Source organism: Montipora capricornis, chromosome 6, assembly GCF_036669925.1.
Source record: "Montipora capricornis isolate CH-2021 chromosome 6, ASM3666992v2, whole genome shotgun sequence".
Lineage (NCBI taxonomy): Eukaryota > Metazoa > Cnidaria > Anthozoa > Scleractinia > Acroporidae > Montipora > Montipora capricornis.
This window is the reverse complement of record NC_090888.1, coordinates 50,685,911-50,698,410: the sequence shown is the minus strand read 5'-3', so window position 1 is coordinate 50,698,410 and position 12,500 is coordinate 50,685,911. Positions and strand designations below refer to the sequence as shown.

Genomic DNA, 12,500 nt, shown 5'->3' with positions numbered 1-12,500 from the left:
TTGGAACAGCCTTTCTCAAGACCCGATTAATTTAAACAACCTAAAAAGTTTTAAAAGACTTTACAAGCTATCACTTCTTGAACAATAGTCATTATTTTACACGATTTTATTCATATTTTTGTAGTATTTTATTAGTTAGTTTTTATATTGTAAGTTATTTCTGAAAAGCCATTTCATTGGAGATATAATAATAAAGTATTTACAGTATAAACTGGCTGCAGCGTTTACACAAATGCGGTTTCACGTCGACACGGTTTCAGGACCTCGAAACCGCGTTAAAATCGATGCAGTTTGGAAGTGTTTACACGAAACCGTTTTTGCCAGAAAATCCAAGTCGTGATGGTATAAGTGAGCGCTGCACTACGTACCAAATTCACTATTTTGGATTGAACAATCCAAATTTCGCACCAAAATAGTAACGGTATTCAACTCGATGCAGTTTCGCTGTTTACACGACAGATGAAAGAGCATCGTTTTGAAAACGCTCCACTTTTGGCAGCGGTTTCAAATCGACACGGTTTAGGCAACAGTTTCGATCTGTGTCATGTAAACAGAAAGTGTAACCGCATCGAAAACGATGCGGTTACAAATGAAACAGCGTTCGCGAAAAGGCTGCCTTAATCGGTGTCGTATAAACAGAAGGCGTAACCGCATTGATGCCCCGCTGGGCAGACCATGTGAAGTGGGGACCGTTTGTTGTTTGTTGTAACGTTTGTTATCATTGGCTACTTTCTGCAAGGTCTGGAATGTGTAAATTTATAGAAAATGAAACGGTTTATTTTACTGGCCACATGTGCATTCTACGTCATTCATATGTTATGGTCATTGCCAACTTTCTCTTTGTTTGTTTCCTTAAATTGGCGGTGGTATACGAAAGAATTTCTACTGTCGATCGCCTGGTTTCGCTAAAGGTTAAGTGTTAATTTGTATTTAAGCCATAAGTAGCTGTTAGAGCTTTCATGTTATCGCTGTAATCGGTTCCATGAAAGGTATTTGGCGTTTTTTGGGTGCTTTATCGGTCGCACAACGTGTCAAAAATACCGTAGTGCTAGTGGCACCGAACTACTGATCCCCCAAAATTTAGTTTGTAATTCCTTTTGAATTGGATAGGCTCTTCATATTAAATAACTGGTAAATTATTTCAATTTTTTAAATTATAAATTCATTTTATTTTCGCATATTCGCACAATTCATTGAGACCAAAGCAAGATACATTCTTAAGCCTAAGGTTACCATGTACCTTCAGGGGTGTCTTAAGTATCTAGCTACTGTCAAAATTTGATTGCAATCAAGTTACGTGTCTTTGAGTTGTAATCTTTACCTCGTTATCTTCCAGGCAAAACTGATTAATGTTTAGGAAAGCAGCTCCTCAAGAAAAGCTTTTTGTATCAGACGAACAAACTTTGCCCTCCAACACCTTTCCCCATAATTAGCCAAACAGGGGACGCTACGTTTTTCTGGTAACAACTGCCAATAAAAGCTGGCGCTAACATTTCACAACAGCTCGCACAAGCTCTAGTATTCCTCCAGCTTCATTGCGGCTCAACGTTTTCGGGTTTTTGACGCATGTTTTCGGAGAGGATGGGATCGGTCTTCATGTTAAACAGAAAAAGGTCTTGCACATCGATCTAACCCTTACCTTGTGGTAGCTATTAGATTTTTTCTCTTACCTCAGGCATCTAGGAGAATTGTAAATCACCATTGAAGCTTTTTCCCAAACCAATAGTATTCCGGCGTTTCCGATAATTAAGCGGTCTTGACAAAGAATAGAATGGTCGAATGAAAATTATTCCAAAGAATCATGTCCAGCTTCCTAAGAATGCTACGAACGTGATTCGCTAAGGCTTTGAAAAGGGACTTTTGACTGAGAGAAAGAGTACGATGGGCCCATGAAGACCAGCAATCAAAATGTGAATTTTTTTTATCCAGAGAAATTATCAGTGAATATTAATTATATTTCCCGTATGCTAACCTTGCAGAACTCAACGGAATTAAAAGTGCTTTTCATGATCACTCTTTCCACATCAAGTGAGCGAAAAAAACTCTGAGGTCTTCTACCGGGATTGTCTGAGATTCATTGTCGTTCTAACTACTCAGTCGCTGAAAAGCTTGCGAATTGCAATTAACGACAAAATATTTCCTCCCTAATTAACTACGATAACGTAGCTGTAATAAGAAGTATTTAGTAAGAACAAGTCTTGATAGATGTCTCCCATAACTAATCATTTATGGAAGGAACAACGCACCGACGGAAAAATGGAGGTTTTCCATAATACGAATCTTGGTAGACATAGAGCCTCATCGCACTATTTTTTACTGTGTTAAGGTGACTGTGCCAAGTCAATCGCACCACTCTCAAGTTTATCGAAATAAACTTCTAAAAGACAGAATTACTCTTTTCAACCATCACTGTTAAATTAACGGGGTTTTACCTGGAATTAGAACTCCCTGAAGATAAGTTGTTTACAGTGTTTATTTTGCTTTTATTTTGATTTTTTTCCATTTCCTTTTGTGAATATTTCCTAAACTTTGACATTACATGACATTTGTCCAGAGGAACCTTCTGAAGGTCAAAACTGAAATAGGGGTTACAAAGGTAGTTTCGTCGCTTTTAGCGAATTTCTGTGTCTTAGCTCCACTTAAAAAAATTGTCTTACAAACTGCGATTTCTTGATGAATTGGCAGACGGAAGGCGTAAACAGTAATTATCGTGCTGCAAAATTTGGAGAAATTTCACCCAAGAAAACTGGAGATATTTCACGTGAACGTTTCGTATTTTTTCGATCTCACAACATACGACACAGAACGAAATGATACATGAAATGAATCATATACTGAACTGCGGATATGAAATCAAGTAAAGCTATGATCCTCGCGGCAGTTATGAACGCAATTTTTACAATTGCGTAGAGATGCCTGAAAAATTCGGGAAAATTAAAGCCCACAAATGACCAGCTCCCAACGTCAGTGGCTGCATAGCTCACTTGGTTAGAGCGTCGCACCGGTATCGCGAGGTCAAGGGTTTAAACCCCGTTGATGTCCTGAATTTTTCAGGCTTCTCTAAGCAATTGATAAAATTGCGTCCATAACTGCGAGGATCATAGCTTTACTTGATTTCATATCCGTAGTTCAGTATATGATTCATGTCATATATCATTTCGTTCATTGATTCATTCTTCATGGGAACGTTAGAACCCAGAAATGACCAGCTCCCAACTTCAGTGGCTTCATAGCTTAGTTGGGTAGAGCGTCGCACCGGTATCGCGAGGTCACGGGTTTAAACCCAGTTGATCATGAAGTCCTTAATTTTTCAGGCGTCTCTACGCAATTGCTTGAATTGCGTCCATAACTGCGAGGATCATAGCTTTACTTGATACGTCACAGAATAGGAATTCGCCAAGATCGTCATTTGAGCATGCGTGAAATCCCCAACCACGTGCACGCGTTCACGCGCGCATGTACCTCTGCTTGAGTAAGCGAAGAAATCGAATCAATTTGGAACGAGAGTTTGTCTTTGAAGGTTCAAAATAAATGTATGCTGTTAATGCTAAACAAGCACCGCCGAATATTTGAGATCTCTTTTCTATAACATCAAGTATACATAGGTATTCTACTCGTTCATCAACATCTCAAAATTCTTATACAAAGCAATGTAGAATTGACTTGCAAAAAAACGCTTTTTCAAGTATTGGCTCAAGAGTTTGAAATAGTAATACAATGTCAAATAAAAGTTTCAAGAATAAGATTAGAAATATACCATTCGTCCTATTAATAACTGAAGATGACTACATTGAAACTGATAAAATCATATCAAAACTAAAGAAATAATACCGTCCATGATTTTTTTTTAACCTTCCATTGGTCTCCAAATAATTTGCAGCTTTTTTACGGATCGGTAAAAGTTTCGAAAAGATGATACGTCCACAAACTTTTGACGAAAAAAGAGTTTGCAAAGTTGGGAAGCCATGTTTGTTTACTTTCCGCATTTGAGAGACGCGCATCGGTCGCGCGAACTTTTAGGGCCCACAGACGGATTTTTCGTGCGTTGCTAAGGAAGTGAAATGTTACTTCCGGTGACTGTTATCATCATATCGTGAGCTGGCCAGAAAACCCCCTCACAAGCACAAATCACCACACAGACTACAATGCAGCAGAGGTTTTTCCTCGCCCTTCCACGCTCTCGTTTTCAGATGTAACTGCGCTTGCGTAAACGAACTGACTTCCGGTTTGAGAAAAAGCTAAATTTCCGGCGGTCTTTAAATTGATTTTATATATATATATATATATATATATATATATATATATATATAAAAATAAAAAGAAAACCATGCTTGGCTGGATGCAAAAACGAATGCAAATTATCAAACCACTGATTAAATACCCAAATTGAGTAGCACGTAGACACATTCAGAGTTTTCTCTTATTGGTCACCATGGGCGTGGCATTATGACGTCATATTTACGGACATTGGTTTACAAAAGTTGGAAACTGACCAAAATAATGACAAATACTCTCAAATTACTTAAGCATTTCGTCCTTAGCAACGCACCCTAAAAAATACGTCAGTAGGCCCTAAAACGTCGCGCCATCAGCCACTTTCTAGAAACCAGTTGCGCGCGGTCAGGAAACTATTCTGAGTTACAATTTGAAGTTCCATCGAGAACGTTTCTGACTCTAGAGCAACTTTGCAATCTTTCGCTCCGCTGACTTGTTAGCAGTAAATTAATGCGACTTCTCTTAAAGGAGTTTTGAATCAGTCATTGTCGAACTTAATGAAATGCAGGATCACTTTGCCTCAGTTTTCTTCTCGCCCAAACCACAATGGCTATTCAACATTTTGACGATGTAACACGACCATAGACTTTCTGAGGCGAACGTCACGTTTCCAGGCCTTATGGCATAGACAATAAGATGGCCATTTCACGTTCCACGAAAAAAATAACCATTTTTATAAGAACAAATTTTCTTACGTTTGGTAACAGCCACAGCCATCTGCCATAAAGAAAGTCGTCAGAACGGTAATATTGGGAAGAGTCTCGCGACCTCCTGAGACGATTTCCAAGCTAGTTTTTGCCGTATTGATTGACCAGCAACCTGTCAAGGCCAGCAAGGTCACTTGTGAAAGGTTCTAGTTTCGGTGAATCATGCAATCTTACCTTGCTCTGCCGAGTTATACTTACGGTTTATTGTTATCATTTTCTCGGGATTCTACTCCCGCAAAAAAAACAAACAAACAAAAAACGTGAAGCAAAATCACTTCACATTTCACGGTGAATTAAACACCCGATTCTCATTTCCCGGATAAGTATTCTCAAAAATCACGGCTCACGGTAATTGACAAAATCACGTTTCACGAGGGAAAATTCACATTTCAAGGAAAATAAAAAAGGCAATTCACGTTTCACAAAAATACCCTTTACCACACTCATTCCAGTTCCTCACGACCAGGGGCACTTACGGAAACACCTTTTTTCCGGCAGTTTTCCGGTCGGAAAATCCAGAAAATCGTTTTTAATTTAGCTTCGAACCGGAATTTTGGAATATTTGACCGGCTAAACCGATAGCCTTTTGTAGATTCATTGCCTGAATCTGTCGGAATTGGCCAACGTTACTTCTTTGGTTCGACAACCAATTGAAAATCGCTGCCATCTCAGGTGGAAAGGCAAACGCTTTAAGCACTAAAAGGACAAACAACTGGAAAATCAGGACTAACACAATCACCGAGTCAATTAATATCTAATTTCGAGCGAAGAACTCACTCTTTTTTATGAAAGATGTCCAGTATGCAATAACTGAAGAAAAATAAATCTATGTGGCACCGAGAGAAAAGTTGAATTTAGATTTTTCATCGATCCAGTTTCCACGTTTTAAGTCGACCGCAGCTGAGAGTTCTGTTTGTTTTCTTACCAAAAAATCGCTTGAAAAATAATGGTAACAGCTGCAGACAAGAAAAGGTTTTTTCCAAGATGAATATAATGTAAATTATTTGAGTCCTACAGTTTTTAATGGCACTTAATTGCATCACAAGCAGTAAATGAAAAAAGCAATTTCAGAGAATAACGAAAGAAAATCATTAACCCTATAGAGAAGTTTTATTTTGAAAGCCTTCAAAGAGTCTCTTTTTCCTTTGGTCAAAGACTAAGGAAGTAACAGTCGGAAAATGCGTAAGTAAGGAGCAGTTCATAAAGTGAACACCACAGAGTGATCTCGCTTAATTTCAATTTAATTAACAATCGATGGCTTCATCTTTCTTTTTTATGAAATAATTTTTAGAATAAAAAGCCACCATACACTTGCACTTCCGCGCTTGATGCCTCCATTAAAGAGCTTTCCTACTTCTAAGTGTAAAATTAGAAAATAGCGTTAATTAGACAAAATTTGAGGCTCTGGCTTGATATTACGATCAACGTTGAGCCACGAAAACTGCATTTCTGTCACTGAGTTCTAACCTGAAGTTTGAATATAAAAAATATGGTCTTGTGTCATGAATCTGACAAAATGTTTTTTTGGTATTTTTATTTCATCGAAGTGTTACTTTGTCATATTTTCATTATCAACTTTTTTATAATTGATTAATGATTTGGATGCGAAAAATAGTGAAAAAAGCTCTTTAATTTGGCACTGTTTACGTCATTTAATAACACGTACAATCAATTATGCATCGTTATAACAATTGCCTTAGCGGTAATGCAATACGAGAGAAAAAAGTCTGATATCGCTGTCCTAATGAATATTGGACTAGTACCTTGATCGCAGAAGATGGAAATCATTTCTCAGTAAAGCTCACTGAAAAAAAAAATTGTTTACTAAGGTAACCGTATGTGGTTAAAATGACTGCCTCGACCTCGAATGTGGTCAAGACTTCCATTTTGGGCAACGTGACACTCTTTGCCATACTTGGGAATGTTATTGTCGCTTATGTCTTGATGAAAAACCGTAAGATTCTGCTAAGAAGACGCCCAACGTATCAATTTATCCTCAACTTGACTATCTCAGATCTTGTAATTTGTGTGTTGTTTTGTCCCTTTGAAATGGTAAGAGAAGCATTGGACTCGTGGATTTTTGGAGCAGCCCTGTGTAAGATAATCGAGTTCGTTGAGATCTCAACATCAGGAACAACCGTCATGACTCATGCATTGATCGCCATCGATCGATATCGAAGCTTAGCGCATCCTTTTCTTCCGAAACTCAGACCCACTCTTGTAAAGCAGATGATAGCTTTTTCTTGGTTATTTCCTTCGTTTATCGCCGTTCCATATCTTTATATGGCTGAAGTTGTTGATGTGGATCACAAACCGACGTGCACACCACTTGCTATTCCTGTTCTGTGGTTGGACAATATTTTTGAAGCCGTTGTCTTTGCGCTTATGTTTTTTTTGCCGTTGTGTGTTATTTGCTGGTGCTATTATCACGTGCTTTCCATAACGCTTGGAAACACCAGCAATGCACAAGTAGTACCACCAGCAGAAATTGCCTTGCGGCGAAGTCAAAAACGTGTGACAAGAACAGCATGCTTGATCACGGTTGCCTTTATCATTTGCTGGACACCAACTTTTGTCTTGAGTATTCGCAGAATCGTCTTGGGAACAGAAAGTGTGTACCATGGTGACCTTCTTTTCGAAATTTCCTTTTTAGGAGGTCTCGTCAACGAGGCAACAAATCCCATACTATACACCGCATATGATAGGAATATGAATGTTTCACAGTATATCCGATGTATCAACCGCGTATCCATTGACGGCGGTGCATTAACCGGACCATTGGATAGGCCAAATGAGGCGCCATATTCAGCTAACGAGCGCTTTCGCCAAAGTTGCAGAAAGACCACCAATCCGTTGCGTGTTACAGAGTCTCAACCTCAAATTTCGTAAATCCGAGTGACTTTTCCGATTTGTTTTGTTTGTTTTTTTTTCATCCCAATCGAAAATAGATAACAACATTTAACAGTAACAAACATTCTCTTTCCCAAAAGAGTTGGTTATTGGTCACCATGGTGGTGAATAAATAATAAAACCCAAAAGTCCATGCACTTCCGTAAAAACGTATAATCGTTTGTCTCATTACGATTTGGTCACTTAGATTGTAGACCACCACGTTTCGATTGCTTACTGGTTTTCTTCATCACTGAGGACAAGGAAGATCAGCAGTAAGCGGTCGAAACGTCGAGGTCTTCAACTTAATTGACTACAACGTGAGGCAAACGATTATACGCGTTTTTTATTAACACTGTCTTTATCATAACATGGCGGTCAAAGCAAATTCACATAACATTGTCTTGTAAACTGAAACCCCACCGGCCCAATTTACCCCAAGAAGATTCTAAATTTCAATGTTACACAAAAATCAGGTTATCCACTCCTACAGCAGGTAGGAATTGCAAACGAACAGTCACTCCTAGCTAAACTGGCTCACTAGCAATCCCTCTAATAGGTAAAGACAAACCAGTGCATGAAACCAATCAGTCCCCGCATTTTTTCCCCGAACCACAATACAGTACGTTCTTGGCAGAGGGGGTGGGGAGGTTCTTCCAGCTGAGCGAGGTCAACCCTTTACCTCTGAGTTAACGATTATCATTAATTCCTAATTTACTATTTAAGAATACGAATCAGCGATAATAAATTTTGAATGACGTTTCGATGTCTCGTTCATCATTTTCAAATTCATAAAAACTAAGAGACTAAAATATAATGAGTTCATATATAGTAAGAGCGTGTAGAAGCCAAGTTGCATATGATTAAAGACTACAATGTAGAATGTAAAGAGTGTTGATTATGTACTAAATCGTTTTGCTCTGATAGAGTCTGACTAAGTGCATGTTGAGTTTAGGTTTCTTTTGTTGGGTGAAGAACATTTCATAAATTAGGCATTCAAATTTCCTACGACATTTCTTAAGGATGATAAATTGTTCCTGAATATCTTTGTTCCTCTGATTGTGGGCGACACGCAGGTGTATTGCAATAGCGGAGTGCTCGTGTTTATCAATGTGTTGGAAAAGGTGTCGGCGGGTATTTTCAACATACGTTGTTATCCGCATCGCACAGATCACATTTGAATTCGTAAACAACTCATTACTGATTTATTAACCGTAGTTTGGCCTCTGCTATTCTAATGTCGTCAGCAATTTAACATCACCAAGATTACCTTGTTGAGCTTCTACGAGTGGCCACAAAACATCAGCTGTTTCAAATCAATGGCAGTCTTTATGAGCAAATTGATGGAGTAGCGATGGGATCACCCCTTGGACCAGTCATGGCGAACACATTTATGAGTTCGATCGAAGAGAAACTAGAAAGCGAGAATAAGTTACCACTCTTTTATAAGACGTACGTGGATGACACCTTAGCCGCGGGAATTAAAATTCTCCAGCTGCTACGGCTTTCCTAGCAACATTAAAGGAGGCACACCCAGCAATCAACTTCACGATGGAAGTGGCAAAAAACAACAAACTATCTTTCATTGGAATGAAGCTCATAAAGACACGAATTGAACACTCTGCGGATTCGCTCTCCTTTGAAAAATTGTTGTTCCTTTTTTTCCAAGTAATAAGCTGATATTGGCAAATAATCCATTCATCAGGTTTACTTTATCCTGCGATGTTCAAATTTCATTGGGGCCACCTAAATTTTTCAGGTGTCTATAAAGGGGAATTTGCTTAAATTGTCTAGTTAAGTGCATATTTTTTTCGAGTTGGTGAAACTTTGATCGACTTGAAAAGGTTCGTTTAGTTCCGGTGTCTAAGAAAGACGATGCAGCAGACACAGGCAATTACAGACCAATATCGCTTCTTGTCTCACACAATCGTTCGCCATGTTTTCCTTGATAGGTTAGTTACAAACAAACAGTGGGCCTACCGTAAGGGGTACTCTACAGAATTACTGCTTGTACACCTATCTACAACCCGGAAAAAGGCTGTTGATGAGAACAAGGTGGTGGTAGTACTGTAGCGTTTATAGATTTCAGAAAGGTTTTCGATTGCGTGTCTGCCGCGATATTACTAAAAAAGTTGAAATATCAGTTTGAAATTTGTGCTCCTGTGCTTTCACGGCTGACATACTATCTATTGGACCGAACTCAACTTTATGTGGTACACGCCCCCCTCAGCAATATAATAATGTTCTGAACGATAGATGTGGTATTCCACAAGGACACTACCTTGTTCGTCTTATACACAAATATACAAAAATTTGGTTTTATCAACGGAGTTGATAATGTAAATTGGCCACCGTACAGAGATTCTAAAAGCTGACGTTTCGAGCGTTAGCCCTTCGTCAGAGCGAATCGAGGGATTATGGGTTACGTGTAGTTTTTATAGTAGAGTAGGAGCTACGCTATTGGTGGTAACATGGCAACGTGAAAAATAGGAATATATTAGTTAAATGAAAAGCGTTCGTTAATACCGTGAGGATTAAGGGTGCCGATTTGAAAGATGAATTTTTGTTCCAGATTCTTGCGGCTTTCCGTCGTACCTAGATGTAGGGAAAGGCCGCAGAGAGCCATGTGGTTTTTGGAGTGGTTAGGCAGATTAAAATGGCGAGCGACTGGCTTAGATGCATCCCTGTCATTCTTCTCAACATCGCGAAGGTGTTCGCGGAATCGGTCACCTAGTCGTCTACCTGTCTCACCGATGTATAATATTATTGCATAACGTACAGGTTATGCAATAAATGACATTTGCGGAGGTACATGTGAAACGATCGGTGATCTTAACAGATCGCTTAGGTCCCGATATCTTGCTAGTGTTGACAATGAAAGGACAAGTTTTGCATCGTGAGCGGGCGCATTTGAAAGTGCCGGGTTGCTCGTTAGTTTTGAGGGCGCTTCTAACTAAAAAGTTGCCTACGTTTTTGTCGCGTTTGAATGAAATAAGTGGAGGTTGCGAAAAGATTCTACCAGTCTCGGGATCATTTTGGAGTAATTTAAAATTACTAAGAATGATGCTTTTGACTGCGTGATTATGAGGAAGGAAAGTGAGGGTGAATGGAATTCTGTCATTCTTATCTTTTTGTGACGTTTGTAGTGATGACTGACGATCAAACTGTTGGGCGCGATGATGGCCCGCTTTGACCACAGAGACAGGATAGCCACGTTTTTCGAAGAACTGGCACATCTCCTCTGATTTGCTGGAAAAATCGGAGTCATCACTACATAGACGTCGAAGTCTAAGAAATTGAGAATAAGGAATGGAATTCTTGACATGTGATGGATGTGACGATGAATACAACAAATAACTGTGTGAATCAGTAGGTTTGTAGTGCACACTAGTACATAGCAAGTTGCCTCTAATAGAAACTTTGATATCTAGGAAAGCCTAACCACTCCAAAAACCACATGGCTATCTGCGGCCTTTCCCTACATCTATGTACGACGGAAAGCCGCAAGAATCTGGAACAAAAATTCATCTTTCAAATCGGCACCCTTAATCCTCACGGTATTAACGAACGCTTTTCATTTAACTAATATATTCCTATTTTTCACGTTGCCATGTTACCACCAATAGCGTAGCTCCTACTCTACTATAAAAACTACACGTAACCCATAATCCCTCGATTCGCTCTGACGAAGGGCTAACGCTCGAAACGTCAGCTTTTAGAATCTCTGTACGGTGGCCAATTTACATTATCAACTCCGTTGATAAAACCAAATTTTTGTATACTACTTCCCCACCGACGCAGCATCACAGTTTCTTTAGAAACTACCCCTTTATACACAAATAACCTAACAAATTCAGTCCCCTCTGGCTCCGTGTTCAGACGACACCCGCACTGTCTATTGCGTTGGCAATATTGTAGATATCGCTGTGATGTCTTATGTCTCACAGCCTTATCTGAATTAAACACATTATATAAAAAGCAGAGCTACTAAAATCATTGGAAATGCTTCGCTGAAGAGCGGCAAGAGTGATTTACAACTTGCCTTGCGACAACATGCCATCTGCTGACGTTTATCGACATTGCAAGTGGATCACCTTAAGTTAGTACATGAATAAGGTTCAATTGATTTAATCTATTTTATTTAACGAGGAGGCACCTTCCGCATTATCTTAGTTAGTGATTTCAGTGATCATTCAGCTCAGTCGGTTCCCAGTTTTGATGAAGAATTTCACTGTTTTTAGCTTTTATTGCTCTTATTGTGATAGCCATGTATTAATGATTGTAGGTTTTTGTCAATATTATGTTAACATTATTAGTTATCATTGTTGTATGTTTTAACCTGATTTTAAATGTTTATCCTGAATTTGTATCTATATCCTGCATACGCGACCCCACAACAATTGCGCTTTAATCCTTCTTCTTGTCATCATTCTCGTCACCAGAACCTTGGATCAACCCAAGGCTCTGGGAAACTCTGTGTAGGAGAACATGCGCCGTAGGGTTCTTATAGCCAATAATTTGCTATTTGAACCTTACGGCGCCTGCTCACTCCTCGTGCTAACATGAATGCACCAATTAAAGACGCTTTTGATTGTTCTTCACGAATACCAATGAGAAGACACTTTGTTT

The 12,500-nt window shown here is 39.1% G+C and overlaps 1 protein-coding gene across 1 annotated transcript; it reads left to right on the top strand.

Annotated features, from left to right (window-relative positions):
* Positions 1-6,738: 6,738 nt before the first annotated feature.
* LOC138054077 (G-protein coupled receptor 83-like) lies at positions 6,739-7,871 on the top strand. The gene has a single exon (XM_068900587.1). The coding sequence runs from the start codon at positions 6,831-6,833 to the stop codon at positions 7,869-7,871; it is 1,041 nt and encodes a 346-aa protein (XP_068756688.1). The 5' UTR covers positions 6,739-6,830.
* The last annotated feature ends 4,629 nt before the right edge of the window (positions 7,872-12,500 follow it).